The sequence below is a fragment of the Alternaria ventricosa genome, assembly GCF_023758065.1.
Source record: "Alternaria ventricosa strain BMP 2768 chromosome Unknown scaffold_3, whole genome shotgun sequence".
NCBI classification, from domain to species: Eukaryota; Fungi; Ascomycota; class Dothideomycetes; order Pleosporales; family Pleosporaceae; genus Alternaria; species Alternaria ventricosa.
Window position 1 is genome coordinate 956,025 of NW_026055683.1, and position 24,597 is coordinate 980,621.

A 24,597-nucleotide genomic window follows, 5' to 3' on the forward strand; every position below is an offset into this window, starting at 1 on the left:
CACCCAGCATCCTCCCGCAGTGCGCGTTCGAATCACCGCATCGCCGCTTTTGACATGCCTTAAGCGCGTGTCATCGCAATCCCAATCAACACTACCGGAGTTGAACTGGGACGGGTGGTAGCAACATGGCGTCAGGTTTTGACAAGCTGTTGGAATTTTTGCTGTCAGAAATTGCACTTCGCGGCATTCAAGGTATGCATGACTCGTTGCACGTGTAGTCGTTGCTTCCGTTCGCGCACTGGCCTTGGTCTGAGCGACTTCACTCCTCCATGAGCTACAACACAAGACTGCTCAGAAGAGACAGTCTTGCGTTCGCTTCACCTCAGTCGCTAGTTTCTCTTTGCTTCAGCCTTTTTGACGTTCACTATATCAGTCACTGACAACTCACAGGTGCTACTAGCGCAGACTTCCGTCACTTCGTTGAGACTTTCTACAAACAAGGCGTCGATAACGGCGGATCCAAGTCCGACGATGGAGACAGCCGTCTTCCATCGGCTGGACTTGGCCGCGCGTTCTATGAGCGTCTGTGGCAATGGCTCACTGATCATCCTGATATCCGCATAGTCTACCAACGGGAAGTTCGTCAATTCACTCTCTCAGAGTTCGAGGCGGCTGAGCTACACGAGACTGGTACCATCGGCGAGACTTCCGCAACAGGTTTGCTTCAATCATCCGACAATCCCATCAAAGCAGTAGAGCAGCCTTCCAAATCTCTCTTTGCTTTGCGAGACTCTCTACGCCAACACATCCTCGGAGATCAACATGACCCGCAAGACCTCTCCACTCGGCCGCCCGAAACTCCCATCCATCCAAAATTGTCACGACCGCGACGTAACCTGCCAGATGGACCGCATCGTACCACAGCAGTCTTCGACGATCCCAGTCCTGACATCACTGCCCCTCGTTTGTATGCGAGTCAGAGCAGGGTATGGCAGGCGTTGACAGGCCACGGTATCGACTTGAAGAAGGTCCCCGCCATGGAATTTGTCTTGCTCTCTCTCATTGCTGCCCGCGGATCGGCAGGCATCACACAGCCCGAACTGATCAACGTCAGTGGCCAGGATAAGAGGTCTGTTCCGCATAGGACGGATGAGTTAGCTCGCAAGAACTACATCAGCAAGATTTCTGTACAATCCAACAAGATGCGCACCAGCCTCTGTATTCACAACAAATTCGTCTCTCAGAACACCTTCATCGAGTCTAGTGCCGTTGAGGACGTGTATCAGGAGGACGGTACGTTTGTGGTCCGGAACTTTGCTCAACTCCTGTACAACAAAGTTGGCCAAGGTGGCATCGTTCCCACGCGATCTATTAGGGAGAAGCTGGTAAGTGCACGGCCTTTATACTTATATGTCGCGTTCTAACATTACTAGGGTGTCCCAATGTCATCCTGGAACAAGCGCGCCACCCAGGGTGCAATTATCCGACTGGATCAAACAGGAATGATCAAGCGACGTAGAGTTCGTAAGAAGAAGTCTGCCGACGCTTGGATCACATGCATTCAGGTCATGCGCGCGCCACAGGACGAAGACGTCAGGAACCTTGGCTTCCGTCGAACAGCTCCTATCACGACGGATGCGAAGGGCGAGCTACGCGATGAGGATGTCGATGGCGACTCGTTGTTGAACGATCTCAATGACGACATGCCAGACGATCCAGATGCCAATGTCATCGACCGAGCTAATGCTCAGCCTGCTCCTGATCAAGCTGTCAGCATTCCCCCGCAATGGACGCCTGACCGCTTTCTTCCGAACATGATCTTCAATGCTGCTGCACTGGCTGGTGCGCAGGGTTGGGACGCTGAGGTTCTACGCAACCGGATTGTCGGGCCCTTTTGGAGACGGCCCATTGAATCGTATTTCACCCGTGTGACCAATGACTGGGAGAAGACACAGCCTTTCCATCTGCGGCATTTGGCTGTCATACGAGATGCTGGTAATACCAAAGCCAAGAAGTTCGTTCACTACCTCTATCGCACGTACGAGAATTTCCAGAAAGCCGTCGATGACGAGATCGCTGTCTGGGAAGGTGTTTCAGTGCCTGGAAAATCTGCGAAGAGCTCTGCGAGCGAGGTGTCACTCGACGCGTGGGGCTTTCCGACCGTCAGCGCGAAAGACTTAGTTCGAAAGACTGGTGCAGCAACACTATCTGAAGCTGGTCTGGCCATTGTGAAACCTCGCAAGAACGGCCCGCGTTGGGATAACGGTGTCGCAGAGCAGATCGGCTATCAGAAGCACTCGAGTTCAATGCTGAAACCTACAACATCGGATACAGCAGGTCGGTCCAAGAAACAGAAAGCCGTCAAAGTCAAGCCCGCCAGGGTACCAAAGGCTGCTAAAGCTTCTAAGACGCCTTCAACCATCTCGCTCACTCCCGAGCAGAAGACCAAGCTGGGGCTGCATCGCCATGCTCGCCTGAGCAGACATGTTCAAAACCAAATTCTTGCTCATCGCGAAAAGACCGGTGATCCGTCAGCAATACCCGACAGCATTGAGCACGGTTCGGCAAAACGTCCACTAGCTCAGCCGTTAATGACAGCAGAAGAGCGGATAGCGAAGGGTATAGCACCAAAAGGGCGCATGCCAATGGACGTGGAGAACGCAATTCGAGAGGAACGCGGTTTGCCTGTGGCGGTGAAGAAGGTGAAGAAACGGGCGACGAAGTCGGCAACCGAGCCTACAGTCCTCAGCAACAAGCAAAGGATAGCTATGGGTTGGTCGTGTCAGGGTCGGATACCAGACGATATCATTGATGGTCTACGCCAGGAGCGCAAGGACGGCATTCCTTTGGAAAAATCGAACATCATTGCTATTTGGGACGCCGAGATGAAGGACAGGGCGAGGAGAAAGAAGGAAGAGGGCGCAGGATCCACCAAAAAGCAAGCCTCACCCTGCAGGGACAAAGATGTCGACGTCTCTATGGAGAACCCCGAGGCTGACTATGTGCCTGGACCTACTCTCATGGAGCCGGGGACTGGTCATGTCTCGCCCGAGCCCGTTACCGGAAAGCGGAAGGCGAAGGACGTGGTCGCTACCCCAAGAACGTCGAAGAGACGCCTCACCAAATCTACAGTTTCACAGAGGTCAGAATCAAGGACTGTGGCATCGATGTCACCCTCGCCCACTGATGTTGAAACTCCGCCGAGAAACGCAGCTTCCCCTGTCCGTCCTGATGATCATTCGGGCAAGTCAACTACAGTACACATTGCCCGGCCTCTGACGAAGACATACGTTCCGCTCGACGCCTCCAAACTGGACGCTCGAGCACGGGGTGTGGTTGATCAATACGACAAGCGATGCTCCCCGGGTCTGTTTCTCAACCCTCATATGAAGCAGAAGGTTGCGCGAGGTCGACCACGCAAGGCCTTGATGGCCACCTTCAAGCTACCGCATCTAGCCGATCTCGACTGGTTTATGACAGAATCGGAGCAGGAGCAAGGCGCAATTCAAGCTGAATGTTCTCAAACACCCCAGTCTATGCAGACCAGTGTTACCCAGCGAGATGGAGAGACGACTCAACCACCACAAGGCATTCTGGCCGATACTGTACCAGAGCCGCATATTGAGGCGCCACTCGCTTCCCTGGAGACCATCCCGCAAAACTTGACCCCGGCTCAAACACGGTCACCCTCTCCAATGCAACCGCAGTCACCGATCGAGATACAGACGCAACAGGATGTTCTGATCCATGGGGAGCCATCTGTCTCCGCTAGACAGTCGATCCTACTAGATAGCGAGCCGTCACAAGACAGCAATGAAGTCAACAAAGAAGAAGCGACATCGTCTGTACCAGACGCAATGGCCATTAGAAGCAACGGCGTTGTCCCCGGTATAACTACAGGCTCCGCCAATGCTGAAGAGCCTAGCGATGTTTCTCCCAAGCCGGGACGGAATCAACTGCTCCAGACAGTCGTACCAACACCTCGTATGGTGGGCGGCTGGGCCGCCATCAATGCAACCGAGCGCACCCGTATGACACCGTATCAGAGCCCTTATGCCGCCAGCCCAAGTCCGGTAGCCCAGTCGTCGCCAGCTCCCGTTCCCGAGGCCAGTTCTGGTGCTCCTCCGCCTAATGCGGTTCACAGCGCTATCGTCGAGACCCCAGTACCGACTATCCCGGGCACCAAACCAAGGAAAGCACAACGTGGTGGCATTGCAGGAACTCAACGCACGTTGAGACAGAACCTCATTCTCGAGATCATCAAGATGTGCGGCGGTGTTTTCCCAGGCGGCGGTGAAATGCCACGACCGTTTCTCACGCTTTGGGAAGAGCGGCACCCGAACATCCCGAAGCCTTCTCCTAGCACCATCACCGAGACGCTCAGGAACATGTCTGTAGACCCGAAATTCGGATTGAAACATTGGAATTTTGCCTCGCAACACCAGAACATGCCAGGGACTGCCGTTCGCAGGATGTATACATGGGCACATCTGAACGAAAGGAGCCCGGAAGTCCTCAAGTTGGCGCATAACATGGCTCAATATTCCCAAGTCAAAGATTACAATGCCCGTAGGTCAGAGAAATCACTCCTGTATTACCCAAAGGAGATTCGAGATCTGATTGGCGAGGTCGTGTCGCACCAACCGATTGAGCCCGCTCCCAAGGACGAGAGCATTATCCTCAACCAATTGAATCCTGAACTCGAGAGGCAGATTACCGAAGCTAAGCTTCGAAAGCGCAGCGTGTGGTCGAAGCAGAAGAGGCTAGAAGCCAAAGCCCGCAAGGCTCAGAACGCTCAAGTAGAACAAGCGTCTTCTAAACAGCTCGCGGACGGCAGCGGCGCACCGCGCACGAAGCGGGCACGACTGGCTAGTTTGAACGACAAGAGCAAGAAGTTGCGTCGGGCCCCTTTGTATACCGCCAACATGGGAGCTTTCGACGAAGACTCCGACGATATGGCAGATGATGAAGTTGCTGCTGCTACAGCCGCGAAGTCCGGGCCGATAACGCTCATTTGGACGCGTCCCATCGTTGCACCCGTTCCGGAACGTGAGCACCAGTCTGATGAGGAGCCGCCTGAAGACGATGAGAGCGATGAGGAAATGCCTGCTTTGGTCACGCAACAGGCGCCCAGCAACGCTGTCAGTGAGCGCGACCTACCGCCCGTGGAACAGCCCGTCGTAGAGGATTCTACTGGAGGGGTGACAGCGGACGAACCTGATTCCACTGGAGCCGACAAGGTTGCTTCTTTAGCTTCTAGTGAGCAGGCTACAGACGGACCTGCTAATGCGAAGAAGAGCAAGAAGCGTGTCCGGATTGCAGCTCCACGCGACCAGTCCTCGAGGAAGAGGGTTCGGATTTCTCTAGCAACATCTACGACTGCGCCAGATGTAGCAACCACCGTCCACTCCAGCACAGATGGTGAAGCGCAGTCCGGCTCGGAGGACGAAGACGAGCCAGAAGACAACAACGATACTTCGCCGTCCAAGACGAAGAAGCCACGGATAAGGAACTTCGGTGGACGGCAGCGAGGCAGGCCAGGCCCTACCCCCACTCTGCTGGAACGCCTTACTGGTCTGACAGGCGATCCGAACGATCCGATCTATCAACCTCCTCAGCGTGCGCCTAGACCTGGAAGAGCAGTCCAGACATGGCGCGAGCGTAAGAGGACACGTATTAACAGGTTCAAGGAGGAACGACAGTATGCCCGGGCTGCTGACACGCTGGACGACTTCAAAAAGCTTTTCTACACCTTCGTTGTCGTCTCTTCGCTATCTGGAAACGATCAGCAAATTGATTGGTGCCTTTTCAAGAACGTACATACTAGCAACAGGTTCTTCGACGTGGTCAAGGCCAAGAAGCTTTGGAGCTGGATGCAGATGCACATGGCTGAGCAAATCCGTGAGCTCACCACAACATTCCAGTCACTTTACTTGGAAGCGTATGAGACCGGCAAAGTTGCTTCTATCGAGGATCCCGAGACACACGATTGGGCAAGCCTCATACAATGGGCTATGCGCAAATGTGCCTATCCCGATCTTCCTCTTCCCGTTTTGAGGCAAGCACTGCAACAATTCGATGTCGATGAGTCAAACTACGAGATTATGGATCGGGTATTGTGGTACAAAGCTGCAACGGCAGATCGGACAAGGACAATGCTTCAACTGCAACAGTCTTTCACCGCTCCTCTCCATCGATCGCGGAAGGCAACCTGGTCCTCTGACGACAAGCTTCTCAAGGCACGGTCATGGATCCGTGCAAACACGGCTACCCCACAAGCACTCTACAACGCAAATCTGGCTCACGAGAAGTTCGAGGATCTTGGTGAGACTATACTTGTCAACGTCGTAGGTGATCTCGTGGACAAGCAGCATATCAGGATGCGCAAGCTCAAGCGTCTCTTGCCCGGCCGTAACTACAACTTCACGCAAGCTCTAGCGAAGAAGTATACACGCCTTTTCCAGCTCGACGACTTCATGAACGCCGTGGCGATCAAGAAAAAGATGGATGCTGCGTTTGCCGACGAGGATCCAGGGTTCTACAACATGTCGCGTTGCGAAGACGACGGTGCCTTTGCGGCAATTATGACTATGGTGAACGAGGGTACCGTCAAGCTCGTACCTCAGCTACCGCCTGTCAACAGCGACTTCGACGCCGCACTTCCGAAGTTGTCTAAGTGGGGCTTTTGCGAAGGCGGCTACAACCACCGCGCGATTGACCGTGCTCGGTTGTTCTGGGATATTCACGTTGTGCCGACAGCAAGCTATAAGTTCGGCAACCCGCTACAGCCGTTGGCGACGCCACCCTCATCCATGGACGATGTTGAACCTGCGGTTTGGTCAGCCTTGCCCGAGCCGCCTCTTCCTGGCAAAAACGATGCTGGCGCGCTACTACCCATTTGGAGCAGTATCGACGGGCAATCTGTGACGTGGCCGTGGTGGTACCGGGTCTTGAACTTGGTGCTACAACCTTTGATTTTCTTGGCTGGTGCGACGGCTGCCGACATCCACTCTCATTGTCCTGAACATACCACCGAGCTCTTCGAGATCGAACTTGTTCTAGACTGGCTCCAGTCCGTCAATGCAGTCAAGAAGACGATTGGTGGCGGCTACATTACCCTGCCAGGCTTCTGGGCTGCATTTGGCGATCATCTGCGCGACACGGAAGGCGACTGGTTTGGCGAGCATGTCAAGCGCAAGGCGAAGAACCACGAGAAGCAGCGATGGCGCGTCGATTACAACTTGAGGCTCTCGACACTACAGGCGCGTAAGGCCGTAGGTACTGACGCGACCCCTGTTGATGCAGAAGGCGCTGCGAATGTTCAAGATATCGGCCCTCTGGAGACTAGCACTAGTCGCGAGATCCTCAAGAACCCGAAGCAACAGTACCGGATCATGCACCGCGCCCTCAACTCTGAACAGTCTCATGCAGAGAAGAACAGATCGGATCCTAGACCCGCTTCCCGCTCTGCGACCCCACAAATTGGGCAAGAGCCCGTTGCAGACCCGACGACAAGCGGCTCGCACACTCCCGCGGCAGCAAACACGCCAAGTGAGGACGTGGAGATGGTGGACGCTGACGTGGATGCCGAAGGAGAAGAGGACATCGACGCCGAAGGAGAGATTGATGACGACATGTATTGAACATGCACGTAGGAAACGGGTGGCGGATGATGCATATGAGGCGGTGTGGGTGGGCGGTGGATTTGTTTTCTAAAAGTTTGTCCTTTTCACATGCATAGCGAGGCGCGTACTGTGGGACGATACCATGATCTGAGAAGAGGGCGTTAATGCCAAAGATCCTGTACAATAGTCGGAAACGTATGAGTAATGCGCGAAGCGGTAGTAGCAATAGGACTTCGCAAAACGTATGATCGCCATTTCGTGACGTGAAGATTCGGGGGCGGATTTTTTGATGGTTTGTCACGACGTTCTCAGCCTTCAGGCAGGTGCTTGGGTGGTGAGGCAGGGTGCAGTTGCAGCCACCATCGCACTTACCCGCGCGTGCAAACTTCAACGCGCGATCGAAGAGACAAACACCATCATCACCTCGGAGAGCACCACATAGTCATCGAGCTGGAGTTAAATACTGTTGAAGCGTCTCCATGTCGCCTTTCTTTCTCTAACTCAAGACGTCCGTTCCTGTTGGGCGTTCATCCGCAAGCCCAGCAGGAGCGAACGCTTTCATCTTCGTATATACTTGATTTCATTTCACTCTTCATGTATACACACAACCTTAAGCAATATGCTGCACCATTCCTCCCTAAGTCGTGGGATGCTGCGCAGTCTTGATCAACGTATGCATCCATATATAGCAGACCGGCTATATCCCATCGTAGGATCTCGTGCGTCGCGAATCTCCTCTCTGGTATGCATAGTTCTCTTATCTATTAGGTTTTTGACAACATGCTCACTACTCTCAGGACAAAGGAAGCGACTGCTAACTCGACTTGCACTTCTTCACACCATGACGACACCAGTCCGTTATTTGGAAGGGATGGTCGGCTGGTCAACTCGACGGCGCCAAGTACAATGAAGGACTCATTGGGTTGGTGGCTGGGAGTCACGAACCAATTGGAGGCGGAGCGGAACGCAGAACCAACTATGTTCATTGCGGGTGGATGGTCTACTTTGCACCACCGCATGACCACGACCTTTTCTTTCCGCTCCCAAACCGTCCATGACGGACGTGCGAGACAGGTGGCAACGATCTCGTATATAAGCAAACGAGGAAAGACACGATGTGCTCATCCCTTGGTTATAACCATACATTGTAAGCTTAATTGGGTTTTGAGTAAGTCACGTTGCTAACCGATAGTAGATATATACCTACGCCTTTCCAGCGTGTGGAGCTTTGGCTGCGCCTGGATGGTTGACGTCAAGTCATTGCCGTCTTTGAGAGTCGACTGCTCGCTATATATACGCACTACGCATGAAAACAGAGACTCCTGGGGAGATGCGATAATTGCATCAACGCCCGGTTACCTTGTCATAAGACTCCTGGTCGCTTTCGGCAAAGAAACCCACAACCCAGCTGTCCATAATGAGTGACGAAGAAGAGAGTGCGCCTCGCACTCGAACTGAGGATTGGCCGTGGTTCAGGCGAGCGGTGGCTGACGACAGCTCATGCTGAGAAGGACGACCCCGGCAACTAGGCGAGGAGAAAGAAAACGTCATCTGGACCTCTCGCGCAGGACGGACTACTATGAGGCACGCACTTGTCGCATGCGCCCCAAACTACGGATCCCGGCAGGTCATACCAAAGTCACTAACTATTGACCATATACCGGAATGAGGAGGACTTGAAGTGTGTTCTTGTTCTAACTCTAGGAGACGCTGGTATCCATACATTGACAACATGGCTCGAATGCTCCAATCGCAAGCCCAAAGACAACGCTATCCGCGGTCGAGATTTCCTGCGTTCACTACGGATTCCGATGCTGATTACACATACGGACACTTCATCTATATGTAGCCCAATGATCCAGTCGCGCTGGAGTTTCGACATGGCCACGCTAGAGATTATCCATACCAAGCCCGAGGACATCGCGATACGGTTTAGGCCACTGTGTACCAAAAGCTCATGGATGAGCCAAGATCAACGCGGCCTCAAATGTGTGAACGGAGAGATGGATCAAAGAATATATAATCGAAGAAGAAGAAGAGTATGGATTACTCATATATAGGATAGCGGAGGCCACACCCCAGTGCAGAAAGCAGAAGTGGGACAGGCACTGAACCACGACATCGCCTAATGTTGTGCGCTTTGCCTGCCGCGGGTGCCCTGCGCAACGTTTTTGCTTCGGTGTACCTGGCATGAACTCAGCATGGAGAAGATCGTGCAACATTGACCGCCGCTACCACGAGCACCCGAACGCTGAATTGGGACGAGGACGTAATGCTTTCAAAGAAGACTGGGACATAGAGCGGAGAAACGACGACAAAGACCTACATGGTGACGGACGTGGAGGCCATTTCTTACATCAAAGTCATGTGAAACTGCCCCTATGACCACGAAGAAGCCGCGAGCCAACGAAGAGAGCCGTTGACGATATTCTGGCGTACCTCGGATATGAAGTAACAATATATACAGAGAGACTGGGCGCCTTTACTGAGCTGCCAGATGCCAGTTCATCGAATTCCGACGATGAATACTCCAGCGATGATGGTAGCATGTCGGCTTCGGATTACGAACGTACGGGCGAAGTCCATGGTGATACGGATTGTGGAGAAATCCAGAATTCCATCGAAAAGGCCCTCGGGCAAGCTATCACGGATAAAGCAACAATAAAATACCAATCATTCCCTCCGTGTTGTGAGAAGGCGCATGTTGTCGTCATAGTCACATATAGTTCACGCTAAATTAGCGTCTGTGGCGTGACGCGTCCAGGGGTACCAACCTTCTATCTACTCACCCAGCCTCCCAATTCTCATTACCGTTGATTGCATCGCAAAACACTACGTACATTCATCGAGAAACACATCGATCACCGTTAGTGTGCATAATTTGATAGAGGTGCTCCTGCTTGCTTGGAACAAGTACGTAGCGACAACCTCACACTCAAACGAGTAAGCCCAATCATAGATCATGCATGCATTCCTCTATTAGACTACAAACTATTTACATAAACAGCTTGCGCTTCGCATCAGCCACGGCTCTTGATGATGCTCGCAGCCTTCTCGCCGATTGCATACATCGTCGACTGGATGTGCTGAGTAGGCACAATGGGAATAATGGAGGCGTCGATGATTGACATGTGCTTGACGCCGTAGAAGAGAAGCTTGTCGGAAACGCAACCGCCCATGTCTTCTGGCATCATAGCGCATGAGCAAGAGGGATGCGACAAGGTGGGAATGACGCTCCCAACCTCGATCGACCTTTTGAGGATCTCTTCGTCGGTCATGTACTGCGCTCCTGGGGAGGTCTCCACAGGCGAGTACTTCGCCAGCTCTGGGCGACCCCAGATTGTGCGAAGGAAACGAACGCAGGATCCGAGGACAGCCCTGTCGACTGGGCTGCTCAACGAGTTGTAGAAGATGTGTGGTGGTCCTTGTGGGTTGGCAGGGTTGATCATGATTGTACCTCTGGAAATGGGCTTCTCGAGCCCTACGATCTCGAATGTGCCAGATCCGGAAATGGTGTGTTCAACGATTCCTGCTTTGGCACTCTCGTACAGATTGGCCAGAATCATGCGCTGAGCTTTGAAGCCCTTGAGAAGCTTCTTGCTGTTCTTGTAAAGAGCTGGCAGGTACGCATCATTGTCGGAGCTTCGTACTTGTTTCGCGAGACTCTTGTATCTTTCGGGGTCGACAATCTGAAGCGGTACCATCGCAAGACCGTTTCCACGAGCCAAGGTCAGTGGACCGGTCTTGTTGACGCGGTACTCCTCTCTTGCGGATGCGTTGAAAGCTGGGTCGCTGTAAGAGCTGGGGTTGGGGTTGCCCACATTTGACATGTTAAACTGTACGTTGGTGTACGGATGGTCCTGGAAGTTGGCCCCTACACCGTCGTGTTCAAGCTTGACAGGAATACCGGCGGCTTCAAGAACAGATCTCGGTCCGATACCGCTGAGTTGAAGGAGCTGAGGAGTATTGACAGAGCCGCATGCCAGGATCAATTCTTTCTTCGCGTATACGGTCTTTGTGGCCCCAGTCTTCTTATCGGTGACTTTGACGCCCTTCGCCGTGAGCTTGCGCTCACCTTGGAACACGATCTGGGTCGCAAGAGTCTCCAACATCACCTCGAGATTCGCACGTGTCGATACGGGGTCGTAGTAAGAATTACGCGCATGTGACCTCTCGCCAGTCTTGGGATTCATTGTGTTTGGGTACCAAGCCGTTCCGTAAGCTTCTCCAGTATCGCCACTGCGAGGCGCATGTAGACCGGCGCCCGCGAAGGCCTTGTAGTAGTCTACAACGTCGGGGTATTGGAAGTCTGAGATGCCGATCTTCAGAGGACCATTACCGTAGCTAAAAGATTCCCGGGATTAGTTGAGTTTCATCTTCGGAAGACAATCAATTACTTACGCTTTCGGGTCCCAGGTGATGTTGAGTTTCTTAGCCAAGTCCGCTGGAGGCTCGTAGAACTCGGTGGACTTCTTGAAGAATGGGTACATGCCCTCCCATCCCCAGCCTTTGTTTCCAAGGGCCTCCCAAGCGTCGTAATCGCCCGCCGCAGCTCGATCATACAGCATACCGTTGACGATCGAGCCGCCACCTAGCACTCGTCCGGCACGTGTGGGAAATGTCTTGTTCGCAATGTACGGTTCTGGTTGCGAGGTGTAGCCCCAGAGCAGAGTTTCGTTCAATGGAAAGGTAGCACCGTACGGCATTCGGATATTAGGATTATCGTATGCTGCTCCAGCCTCGATGACGAGAACACTCTCTGGATAACATGTCAGCGCTGATGCGACTTCGCATGTAGGGAATCAGCATCTCGACTTACTCTTCTTGTCTTCACTCAGGCGATTGGCAACCACCAGGCCCGTAACACCTCCTCCAACAATCACATAATCCCATGTGTCTTTTGTAGCTCGAACTTGCGTTTGGCCAGCACTGTTCGGTAGGGCACTGGTTACGCCCAGGAGGGCAACGACTGCCAAAGTAGTGGCCGACAACATCTTGAAAAGAGCCTCTGTGGGACGAGTGTATGAATGTGAGGTGCATTTTTGATTGCTGGATCCCTATGGCTTTTAAATGGATATCTGCGAGCTTTGCCGTTCATCTAGATCATCACCTGGTACCTGGATGTGCATAGTCGCCAACATACACATGAGTCGCCGCACGTCGGCAGTAAAGCTCCGCGGGTAAGGACATATTTTAGACTTCGCCACGGCCACGCGATTTGAAAGCATGGCAACAGGGCTTCCTGCAGATAGTATAGACGATTTACGGCGTGGTGAAAAGGCGGCTCGCAAAATTAGTGACAGGGGTGCTTCCGGAGCTAGGGAATGTTCCCCCCGCGGGGCTTGCCTGCCGTCCCCTAGGCCCGTTGTCACCGAACAATTATGCTTAGGTAACAACCACTAACTTTCAAACCTCGGGACTTTTTCTTACACGGGCAGTCGGCCCTTTCGCATCTCACAAGAGCTCCTGTTGGTACTACACAAAACGCAATTCTGCGAATCCGATGAGACAGTTGATCTAATTCCGCCACTTTGGATCGCCCGCCTCGCCAAGATGCAGGGTATCTCATTGCTGGCTTAGTAGCGGCGGTGGAACTACTATCTGCGGTAAAATTGTGGCGAGAGATACTCATGCGACCTTCCTGTAGGATTCGTAGCAAATAAAGTGCGTGCATGTTCATGCATCGGTTGCATCTACTGACAGAGCAGACTAGAACATGCGGCGAGTCATGATCACACCTTGGAACACTCGTGCCTTACCAACAAAGCGACTTTCATGGGATCTCAGACCTCTTCAGCCAACACTGGATGGTCATTTCATTTTATGAATACATCAAATCTGCGAGCTCCACACATACGACATCAGGCCTTAGGATTACGATGCCTAGAAACACTGCCTCGGCTGCAGGTCCGCATGGGACGGAACGGAGGATCGGTCCCTGACTCTGGTCGGCACGAGTTCCGGCTGCCGCCAACCGCAATACTGGGTCTCATTGTAAGCGCATGCAACATTGTTGAGCATGTCACAGTTCTTCCCACTTTCTACAACCGATTCGAGACATCCCTTCCGGCTTCGAGCAATCCCCGTGCTGATGGTTTAGCGAGTTCGGTTGAGTTTGGCTCCGTTGTCTAGCTAGCGAACCGAAAGGCCAGCAACGTCCAGTTGTTCAAACTTGAGAGAGCCCATTCGCCTCGAACCAGACGTTCGTCCGTGCGTTGTTCGCCTTCAGTTGTTCGGTTAAGCACTTGCTCAAGCCGCCCGAGCCAAGCTCAGATTGCTTCACTCTTGCCAATCGACCGGCCCAGTCGAGTTGCATATGTCCTTCAAATTCCCTAGTGGTCTATAGGAATTTGCTAGATATCCGCCAGTGGCGCGATAGCCGCCAAATCAACCGTGACATAGAACCAGTGAGACAGATCAATACGGCCATCACGCCATCAAACGCGCTTCTCTGACTTGAGGTCATATTCATCGTCTCTGGCTGGTTCTGAATATTTGACAAATCTCTGGTCGCTCGCACTCAGGCTCATGTCGAAACAAGAAGGTCGGTTAGGTCACTCGGACGAGCGCCGATCGAGATCAGACGTTTCGTGTGTTCTCTCGCATAATGCGGGCCATTTCCCGTTTGTAGATACGAATGCGGCACAGCTTAACGAAATAGCAGGAGACATGGCAGAACCGATGGATTTGCACTGACCACTCAGAATAGCGCTGCGCGTAACAAGTGCTTCCAGTTCATCGCAGTCCGGTAGCCGAAATGCAAGAAGGATTCGAGGTGAATCTTCCGTCCGTCGGAGTTCAGGGTCTTGATGCTGAAGATCCATGTAAGTCACCGGAACGGACCCCATTCGTTGGCGATTTCCAACCTTCGCAATGTTGGTCACTGGCGTGCGTTGCCTGAGCTAACATGCAGTTCACCAACCTGTCGGGTCACTTTTGTCTGCAATATAGAGGAAGGAACGATGCTGCATGTGTTCGAATTCCCACAAGCCGTCCACCAATATAAGTGGCTCGTTCCCTTACTATCGGTGTTGTTTTACTTCATGCTTCGTTCCAGTATCACCGGTAGCAATCTTTCAACATGACAGACACTCAGCAAGAGTGGCCTGACCGCCGAGTAGAGATATTGGCATCTACTACATCTCTTTGCGTCATCAGTACCGCCTTCGTTGTTTGGCGAATGGTTCACGGAATCAAAACCAAACGAAGGACGGTGATTTGCGATTCTTTGCTCGTCCTCGCTGTGGTACGTTAATAGTTAAGGAATCGTTGGAGGTGACGACTAATTCAACTGCCTCCAGATACTCAACATAGCTTCCATCGTGGTGCGCTATAAGACAGTCGAGTATGGCCTGGGTCGTCACATGAAAGATCCTAGCGTCAACATGAGACAGTACAGCTACTACCTGTGGATTGGTCAGATCCTCAACATGCTTGCGATTTCGTCACTCAAATTTTCCATTTGCGCGTATCTTCTCAACCTCAACTTCTCCCGGGTGTATCTGGTAGTCGTATGGGCGAGCATCGTCATGGTTACGACATTCAACTTGGTGGTTCCGATGATGAGTGTATTCTGTCGCACTCCGATGGAGGCCAACTGGAACAAAGCCATCGAGGGAAAATGCTTCATGTCTACAGGAAACGTTGGCCTCTCCTGGACACAGGTTCGTTAACTCGATCCCATATTTTACATTAAACAGTTGCTAACACAAACCTAGGGAGGATCCAATATCATCACAGATCTCGTATACGTTGTCGCACCGCTCATCTACCTCTCTACCATCCAGCTCCCGAGACGTACACAATGGGGTCTTCGTGTTGTATTCTGTCTTAGTCTAGGGTAAACGTGACCTTAACCCCAGTCCTTCGTCACGCTGACAGTATCATCAGTGCAACCATCTGTTCTATCCTCAAGACGACCGAGCTACCTGTTCTGCTACAGACCAAGGACCCCACATGGGACAGTGCTCGTTTGGCAATGTGGTCCGGACTTGAGCTCTCGGTTGGCATATTAATCGCCTCACTCCCGCCGCTGCGGAAACCTTTCGAATCATTGTTCAGAAAGATCATGCCTTCGAGTCTCCTAAGCAGCCGCACCCATGGTCCCAGCGAACATGGTATTCCTTTTCACAACGTCAGCAAACCTTTCACATCAGCCAGTCGGCCCAGATGCGACAAATCAAGGATCGAACACGACGACGACGATGATGACGGAGACAGTGAGAGACACATCCTACAAGAGCAACCTGGCAAACACGAGATTATGCGCACGATCGTTCACGAGGTTCGTAGTGACGACAGAAATAGCGTGCAGGTACCGGATCGGGCATACAACACGTATCACTAGCTCCGGTGATTTGTTGCTTCTACATTCGTCATGTCTGTATATGGTACGCGTCGTTTTCTAGCAGGAGGAACATTGCCATAGTTGTACTGCTCCTGGTTTTGTTATATGTACTCCATGTAGTTGAGGATGACGAATGGTCCTTCTGGAACACACTCGTGCTGCGATACCAACCGGCTTTAAAATCTGGGTGCTGTTTGGAATATATTTGTTCCGTAGAAAGCGAAGATATGTCTCCGCTCTGCGTATCCTTCAGACAATAATGACTCGGGTCTAGTGATCTTGCAAATGACAGACTTGTCTCCGGCGATTCAAGGAGATGTTGATACCCGAGATGTTGATGTCCGAGATGTGGATATCCATGACATCATCCACGGCGACCTCGGGGTCCCGACCGTCGTATTCTTGCCCACATCGGACAGCGATGAGGTGCGACAACAGCGATTATACAGACCCTTACGTCTTTACGCGCATATCTTACCGCACACAAGTGGCTGAATAGTCTTGTTCTGGACAGCATTGGTATACCGAGACACCGAGAGGCCGTTACCGCGTGCCGCGGATGCCGATGAGGCCACCAGCGATTTCTTTTTGCGAAGTTTAGATAAAGCAACTCGATATCGCATATGTAAACATTAAGATTTCTACAACTACATTGATATCAAGTCAGGATACCCCAGCCATATTCACAACTTACCATGTCTTCTCCCGTTCTCGTTTTCGGACCGACTGGAGCGGTAGGCAGCGCCGCTGCCATTGAAGCACACAGGCGTGGCGCTAAAGTGTACCTAGCCATGCGCGACACAAAGAAGCCATTGAAAGGCATTCAGGAAGAGGGAAACAGTGACAGCTATGTCCGTATTCAAGCCGATCTGGCCAAGCCCGAAACCCTCAAGACCGCGGTCAGTACCTCTGGTGCCAAGACAGCCTTCGTATACATCGTACACGAGATCCAAGACGGCATGCGAAGCAGCTTCGAAGCGCTCAAGGAGGCCGGTGTAACCTACATTGTCCTCTTGTCTTCGTTCAAGGTCGAAGACCCTCTAGACTCAGAGGTCAACAAGATGGATATGATTGGCGCTTTCCACACCACAGCTGAAAGCGCATTGCGAGCAACTGGCGTCTCGTATACCGCCGTCCGACCCGCATATTTCAACAGCAACGTTTTCTGGAACCTCGCGGACATCAAGCAGGGCGAAGTCGAGCTCCTCTACCCCAACGTGCGGTTCGATTACCTCGCTCCCTCAGACATTGGTACCGTGTGCGGTGCACTTCTCGCAGAGCCGCGGTTCCAGAAAGAAGCGGGCCAGTCGTTCTATTTGTGTGGTCCGGAGCTCTTCACTCAGCGCGAAGCCCACGCTGTTATTGGCAAAGCATTGGGGAAGGAGGTCAAGGTCAAGGAGATTGACGAGGAGAAGTGGTATAAGAAGTTGGCGTACATGCCTAAGCCGATACTCGACACACTGGCGCGGGGAATGCGGGAGAGCGACTCTGGACGCGATGATCCCTATCGGAAAATCTACAAGGAAGCCGTGGAGAATGTGAGAAAGTACACGGAGCGCGAGCCGATGAAGCTGGAGGACTGGGTGAAAGAGAACAAGGCCGCATTCGCGTAGACTAAGTCCACAATTAGTCGAGGAAGTAGCAAGACCCGAAACTCACAGCTGCGCCCTCTTCTGTATTGCGTGAGACCCTTGAACGAGACCAAAAGCAAAGTGATCCGCGCGAAGTGGACACTATAAGATAAAGTTGGACACGTCAGTCCAGATATGGACATGGCGCCCGCACGCGCGTGATCCCTGCATGACGAAGACAGGTGCCGATCACCTGAAACCCAGCAAGTTTCCGTCATCACGACCACGACCCAAACCCCACAATCTCCCTTTATTCTTCAAACCACGCACGACTGCCACCGGCGATAACGAAACATTACTACTACGAGCCCGAAACCCAGGACACCGGCGCAGTCATGGCAGCGAGCATCGAAGCATCGCCTCCAGCGCCTCCAGTGCCATCGAAACACGCCCCAAACGAGGCGCATACCCCGAGCTGTCCGTCGTGTGGCAGTAGCATAGATATGGCCGAGCTTCAAGATGCGAGGCAGAGGATAGAGGAGCTCGAAGCGCAAATGGAGCGCCTGAAAGAGAAGGCTACAGCAGCCGGTACGCCCCCATTATGCGTCCGGCGTCATATCACACTTAAGCCCACACATACTAACATCGTCTAGTCGACAGATGTGCCGACTACGAAGACCAAATCCGCAGCCTCCAAGCGACGCACAACGCCCCCAAACTGCCCCGGACCCAAACCTCACAATCCGACATCCCCAACCCATCCTCACGCCCCTCCATCGACGCCGATCCCCCACGTCCCACAACCGCAAACTCCACAAAAGCCTCCCGCTTCTCCTTCATCACAAGTCGCTTCCCGTCGCCGGCGAATACAGGGGGCATGCCTCCGCCTCCACCACCAAAAGATCCGTCGCACGCACCACCGGTCGACTACACCCTACTCAACGAGCTCGAGCGCGAGCGTGCCCTACGCGCCAAAGCGGAAGCACGTGTTCAAACTGTGGATTCCGAGATTGAAGAGCTGAGCGTGCAATTGTTTAGCCAGGCCAACGAAATGGTAGCGGAAGAACGACGGGCAAGAGCTAAGCTAGAAGAGCGGGTTGAGACTTTAGAACGCAGGGACAGGGAGAAGATGGGTAGGCTGGATCGCTTGGAGAAGGCCGTGACAAGAGTGGAGAGAGTCAAGGCATTGTTAGGTGAGAAGGAAGATCTGAAGAGAGAGTCGGTTAGCAGCGGATTGTTGTCACCACCGGCTAGGAGGTGATGAGATTTTCGCCATTTTTTCTTGTTGCTGTTCTTCCGTGTCATTTGTTGCGATACCCATTTAGTTTTGATCTACTGCATCTTAGCGTAGCGTTCGGCGCGGTTGGCTTTACAGTGGGTGCATTTTTTCGGTGTCGGCGGTCGGTATCGGTATCTAGAGGGGGAATCATCCTATAGGAAAAGCGAAAGACATAGCCTGCATTAACTATACAACATTGTACTCTGCATTAGCCATACGGCATTGTACTCTGTGCGACAAAGTACAAACGTTTCTTGCTTCGTGGCTGCCCGGGCAGTATTACATCACAACAGCATGAAGTAGCAAAACGACTCATCAAAGCTTCGTCAAGCATCGACTCGACTCCTCGCAACAAGACACCCGATTGTGTAAATGTGTAGATAGCGTCCTGATCATCTGCCATTAGCGATGCTACTGATTCCCCACAGAGCGCACAAGCCCTCCCCCTAGTGCAAAGGAAAGAAGAAACAACCCTCCGCCGATGTAAACCCGGCTAACCAGTATAGATCAGATATTTTTAAGCAGGCAACACTGCGAGCTAGCCAAACCCGCCTACTCCTCTCCTTGCTCTTCCAGCCCAAGCGGTTTTCCACACAGCCAAACACACACCCGCAATTTCAGATATACACCCCCACGCCACTCTCATCTCCACTCACTCCAGCCCTAGCAGCCGTTCTATCGCCCGGCCAAAAGCTCCGCAAGACTCATCGCACCCCCACCGCATAAATGGCAACCATGGGATCTCAGATTGATGACCGTGCACTCTGCCCTATGCTTTCCAGAGCTTCACTGCGTAGTCATGGTGCACAGGAAGACACTGCTAAATCTCGTCTGGTCATGGTAACCTGGTCTGTGGGTCGTGTCATGTGCCTTCCGGTACTCAGTATTCGGGTGAATGGCTTCTGAAATTTCGCATATGCGTATGTGACTTGATGTGGCGTGTGTTGTTTTGGGTTTTGAGCGATGAAATCGAATCTGAGCGCGCTGAGAGCGCGATTTGAATGAATTGAACGTGATACGTGACTTTGTCGCGTTGTAATCGCTGAATAATGGTGTCGGTTCGCCTTGAGTCCCGCGAAAGAGCGAGGAGTCAGTCGCTTAGATCCAGTGGCCGCTTTTCGCACAAAGGCATTCCAGTCATCGTTATGACGAATATGTGTAGAAACATAGGCATCCATATTGGTGTCGGGGGATTTGGCCGCGAAAGATCACACTGTGGTGAAAATACCCTCAGCGCTTCCAAGGTTGCGTCTGAGTTTGCTATTGATAACCGTCCTCCCACGATAACAGCAGCGACTCAGCTGCTAGTGTTGATGTTCGTGACATGGTTCTGGTGCTCATATGTTGGTCGTTCCATAGTATCTCTTTTTTCCCATTAATAATATCTTGCTGAAGACTCACAACCGCTGTGGAGTCCTGCTGCGCTTTCGTTCTTATAAAACGCAGCGTATTCCTCTCTTCCCTTCTCTTTCTTTTCTTTAGCAGATATCCGACTCTTGACTCTACACATACCAAGGTAGATACCAAGACTCTCTTCGAACTTACCTTCAAGACATACTACACTACCACCCCCTCTGCTACCACCACCTCTGCTACCAACACACTACTACAACCCCCACTACCCCCACCATCACCAACACAAAAGTAAAGTCAAGCACTTTACCTTTCACCTTCAAGTGAGCTACAACTAGTACCTCCTAAACCCAAAGCAATCCTAACAGCAATTCAGCATGCCCGGCATGTGGAAAAAGACCAAGCTTGACGGCGCCGAACAAATCGCGGCTGCCACGGCAGACAAGGAGAGGGCCACCCAGAAGGCCGAAGCCCAATTCCTGGCCCGCCAAGCCCCCTCCAGTCATGCCCTTGTTACGGTTGCCCGAAACGGGAACGGCGATATGGTCAAGTACATCGTCAACGGCATGGCGTGGACGGACGAGTCGGTTCCTGCCGAGAAGCAGGTTTTGGCGTTTGGCCACGCTTGGCTGCCCGCTTATCCGAAAGGAGACGCAGGGCCTTACAACCACTGGTCTGAATACGGCCAGAACCAGTCCGAGTTCATCCTGGTCATGGATGTGGATATTGGCTTCAACGAAGTCAATATAGGGTTGATGGAAGGGATGAGATTCCTCCAGCTTAGGGAGGTCAGAGTTTCGGAGAATCCCTTCGGAAAGTTTTTCGAAGGCGTTGCGTCGTCTTCTCTCGATCCGGCTCGAGAGTTCTTCACGATGGCCCTGGATGGTAGTATCCAGGCACATCCTGCCTCTGCTCCCGCCCCTCAAGAGCAGCCTGGCAACCCCGCTGGGGACTTCGTTGGTCTGAGCGGCGACCAATTCGCGGAGACCCCGTGGTATGAGGACGACATGGAGGTCGAGTCCTCCTGTCTTTCGTCGTCCGGTCCTAGTTTTGGACCCGACTTTTTTTCTGGCAGCGACATGTCTGCCCCTTCGTCGGAACCCCCGACTAACAGCCCGTCTGCCGGCGACATGGCTCCTGGATGGTACGAGCCGCCGCCTACCGCTGCGTTTGACGCCGACATGGCTGCTAACGGTCTCGGCTCAATGCCGTTCGATCCGTATGCCGGCTTCGAGCCTGCGAAGCAATGCGTTCCGGCATGAGTTTTGACAGCGAGGACCCCCTGGCATATGTTTGGCGTTTGGGAGTATTGCTTTTTTGGGAGTTTAGTCTGGGTTCCTTTCTTACTGTTTGTATGTTAATTCTGGAAATACAAACACATCATCGCCAATTGTAGTCAGCTTGCTTCACATGTGATATCTGATATGTATACTTATCCTTTGGAGTTCAACTACCTACAGCAGACTACTAGTATCTCCAAAGACACAACAGCCGATCGTAGAAGCTCGTAGATATGAACGTCCGTTGACCCTGACTATTGAGATCTGGCTGAGAATCACTTCCGTAGTTCATGCTCTCATGCTCCTCGAACTTGGCCAGTACCTCGATCTGCCAATCTGAGGAAGTGCTCTTGGTGAGCCTGACGATCCTAGTGCCAGCATGCATACAGCTAACAAGCAGTAGAATGGCCTCTGGCGGCGGTTCCGATCTCCATTTCTCTACGCCGTGGTGCGCTGGCAGCTTGGGGTTTCGGTCCAGCAGCTTCAGCCGCCATACACCACCACCGAGGTTGGCTTCCGCAAGAACCTGACGACGGCCTGAGATAGGTACGTGGAGAAGCCTAATATGATCATCGTAGCTGCCAGTAATGATCAGACCACCTTGGCTGTCCAGATGTACGGGGAGAATAGCAGTAACACCAGCGCCGTGTATCTTTCCATCCATCCAGGGTACGCTTCCTCCAGATCCGTCAGATAGCTCCGCGAAACGAAGCGCGCTGTCATCTCCACCCGACAACAATCCTGAGCCATCCGGTAAGAACGCAAGGGTCCAAGCTTCCAAATCATGCGATGCGACTTCCATCTTCGTAGGCGCATCGGACTCGTCTTCCGTATCTATGACACCGAGACATACCTGTCCGTTCGACAGCGTCATACCGACCATGAAGGACTCCGGATGCCAAGTGAACGCAGTGATGAGTACATCTTCAGGGAAGTATTGGATAGTCTTGATGTGGGCGATCTTGGGGTCGCGCTGCCACGACTGGAGTTCGTAAATGGCGAACGCACCTGTTGAAGTTGCAACGCCAAAGTTGGAGCTAGTGACATGCGTCAAGAAATGTATGTCCAGGATAGCTGATGGTGTCGACAGCGTTTGAACGATGTGGCTGTCTATGGTTAGTACTACGCCTAGAGGAGCGCAATAAATACAGATAATCCGCAGATAATTCTACGTACACTATATCGCCATCAACGCGTACCAATATCAAACTGCCATTGCGCTGCTGATTTTTGGCGCTCACTTTGCCATCGTGTGGAGCGCTCCCCGCGGATTCTTTCTCGTCGGATTTTTCGAGGTTGTACGTGCCGATTATCGCATATTGCGGATTCAACGGGAAGAACTCGACACAGCTAGGAGGCAGGTCGAGCTTAAAAGACGTGAGAGATTGTATGGAAGTCATGTTGCGGGGATGGTGTACTTTTCTGACAGCCTCTCATTTCGGTTAGTGGGCTAAGTGACTAAGCAGTACCAGAGTGACGCAACCCATCTCGAGCTCTCCTTCCTTAAACTACGCGCCGCTGCACTTTGTGCGCATTGCGATTACCACAGATGTAGACGATGTCGGTCAAAGCTCGTCGAGTAATCCTTCACGGCTCCGATAGCGACTGCGCCGTCGAATTGATGCCTTGCTAATCCCTGATATCGCGACATCGCAGCCTAGGCTAGTCCCAAAGCGAGCAACACCTGACCACGCGACTTCCATGACGGAATTCTATTAAAGCAGTTGCGTACACGCGTTGTAACGTGTTGCTTTAATCTCATCTGCGTTCTGATCCATCTCGACACCTCTCAGATTTACTCAACCTGCAATTGACTTCCCAGTCATTCGCCATGACCGACATCAGCGCCCCAGCAGAGACCTTTGCGTCTGGACGTTACTCCAAGCGCAAGAGGACTCAGGTCACATACCACCTCGATGAATTGGATGTCTCAGACTCAGAGTCGGACTCTGACACGCCACAAGCAAAGGTTTGATGCACCTCTGCGTGAACCACAAGTACTCAGACTAACGAATCTACTCCAGAAACGTGCAGTCGCGACAAGTTCCCGCCCACTTCCCAAGCGCAAGATCTTCCCTTTCCTGAAACTACCTGCCGAGATCAGAAACATCATCTACGAGTACACGCTCACGGACCCCTCTGGCATCAACCTCGTCGGCGTGTTCAAGCACAAGCGCCGCAACGTAGAACGCATATCCGCCAAACTACAAGCTGAACTAACCCAAGGGTCCAGCTGGTCCGACGCCCATCGCATGAGTAACAGAGTCCGAAAGAACCAAGAAGAAGAACCAGCGCCCCTCGTCACTTCGCTGCTCGCAGTGAACAAGCAGATCCACCAGGAAGGTGTTGATATCTTATATGGCAAGAACGAATTCATCTTTACCGACAGCTTCGCGTTGTACAACTTCATGATCAACCTCGGTCCCAACCGCTCCAAAAACCTCAGAACGCTCCGCATTCTAGGCTGGCTCCACGGCCGCGCTATGAAGGCCTACAATCACTCCTGCTTCGCTGTCCTTGTCTGGGCCACCAACATAACCGCCTTCCACATTGACTCCCAGATTGGCTGGTACCGCGCCTCCAAATACGGCGCCGACCAACTTTACCGCGACGCATTTCCCTGGATGGAATCTGTGGGTATGGCGCAAGGCAAAGTCGACGCCGTTGTCGACATCATCAAATTGGGCGAGGAGTGTATCCATGGGCATCACGACTATCGTCATTCTCAAGCAGCGAAATCGGGCGAGGAGAAGTACGAGGAATTCAAGACGGCGTTGAGGAAGTCGCTGGGAGCTCAGCGACAAAGAGTCATGGCGCCGACTAGTCAGGTGAAGAGAGTTAAGGTTTTCAAGAGAGTGGTGGACGATGGGGAGTGAGTATGAACGGAGATGCTGTTTGCAGAGCAAACCTGACGAACTCACAAGATGTACGAGCGAAATCGAAGAAGCGGAAGTGGATGCAACACAAGGCTTCATAGGGTCTGTTCGGAGTTGGTGGTCGCATACGTGTATGATTTCACGCGCTTGTACATGAAGCTGTCAGTCCTCATTACTGCGACACGACGAACCCGGCATGAGTAACGGTAGAGAAATAGAACACTTCGTATTTGCTACCCGCATTCAAAATCAAATACTAGAAAATTAGATGACTTCGTATTTCATTACACACATTCAGAATCAAATACTACTTACAACACAACCAC

At 52.4% G+C, this 24,597-nt stretch overlaps 8 protein-coding genes across 8 annotated transcripts; 6 read left to right on the top strand and 2 right to left on the bottom strand.

Moving 5' to 3' along the window:
• Window positions 1-125: 125 nt before the first annotated feature.
• On the top strand, window positions 126-7,583 carry J4E93_002249 (uncharacterized protein; the record flags this gene model as incomplete). The annotated part of the gene is made up of 3 exons (XM_049340196.1): window positions 126-192; window positions 391-1,325; window positions 1,374-7,583. 3 exons carry the CDS (start codon window positions 126-128, stop codon window positions 7,581-7,583), a joined length of 7,212 nt encoding a protein of 2,403 aa, XP_049202518.1.
• Window positions 7,584-10,585: 3,002 nt separating this feature from the next.
• Window positions 10,586-12,559, bottom strand: J4E93_002250 (uncharacterized protein; the record flags this gene model as incomplete). Its single annotated transcript, XM_049340197.1, has 3 exons — window positions 10,586-11,909; window positions 11,967-12,324; window positions 12,385-12,559. 3 exons carry the CDS (start codon window positions 12,557-12,559, stop codon window positions 10,586-10,588), a joined length of 1,857 nt encoding a protein of 618 aa, XP_049202519.1.
• Window positions 12,560-14,950: 2,391 nt separating this feature from the next.
• Window positions 14,951-15,409, top strand: J4E93_002251 (uncharacterized protein; the record flags this gene model as incomplete). Its single annotated transcript, XM_049340198.1, has 2 exons — window positions 14,951-15,229; window positions 15,284-15,409. 2 exons carry the CDS (start codon window positions 14,951-14,953, stop codon window positions 15,407-15,409), a joined length of 405 nt encoding a protein of 134 aa, XP_049202520.1.
• Window positions 15,410-16,607: 1,198 nt separating this feature from the next.
• On the top strand, window positions 16,608-17,525 carry J4E93_002252 (uncharacterized protein; the record flags this gene model as incomplete). The annotated part of the gene is made up of 1 exon (XM_049340199.1): window positions 16,608-17,525. One exon carries the CDS (start codon window positions 16,608-16,610, stop codon window positions 17,523-17,525), a length of 918 nt encoding a protein of 305 aa, XP_049202521.1.
• A 461-nt stretch (window positions 17,526-17,986) lies between these two features.
• Window positions 17,987-18,744, top strand: J4E93_002253 (putative secondary metabolism biosynthetic enzyme; the record flags this gene model as incomplete). The annotated part of the gene is made up of 2 exons (XM_049340200.1): window positions 17,987-18,071; window positions 18,137-18,744. The coding sequence occupies 2 exons, from the start codon at window positions 17,987-17,989 to the stop codon at window positions 18,742-18,744; spliced, it is 693 nt and encodes a 230-aa protein (XP_049202522.1).
• A 1,748-nt stretch (window positions 18,745-20,492) lies between these two features.
• On the top strand, window positions 20,493-21,377 carry J4E93_002254 (uncharacterized protein; the record flags this gene model as incomplete). Its single annotated transcript, XM_049340201.1, has 1 exon — window positions 20,493-21,377. The coding sequence occupies one exon, from the start codon at window positions 20,493-20,495 to the stop codon at window positions 21,375-21,377; it is 885 nt and encodes a 294-aa protein (XP_049202523.1).
• A 205-nt stretch (window positions 21,378-21,582) lies between these two features.
• Window positions 21,583-22,795, bottom strand: J4E93_002255 (uncharacterized protein; the record flags this gene model as incomplete). Its single annotated transcript, XM_049340202.1, has 2 exons — window positions 21,583-22,501; window positions 22,572-22,795. 2 exons carry the CDS (start codon window positions 22,793-22,795, stop codon window positions 21,583-21,585), a joined length of 1,143 nt encoding a protein of 380 aa, XP_049202524.1.
• Window positions 22,796-23,226: 431 nt separating this feature from the next.
• Window positions 23,227-24,271, top strand: J4E93_002256 (uncharacterized protein; the record flags this gene model as incomplete). Its single annotated transcript, XM_049340203.1, has 2 exons — window positions 23,227-23,364; window positions 23,420-24,271. The coding sequence occupies 2 exons, from the start codon at window positions 23,227-23,229 to the stop codon at window positions 24,269-24,271; spliced, it is 990 nt and encodes a 329-aa protein (XP_049202525.1).
• Window positions 24,272-24,597: the final 326 nt, after the last annotated feature.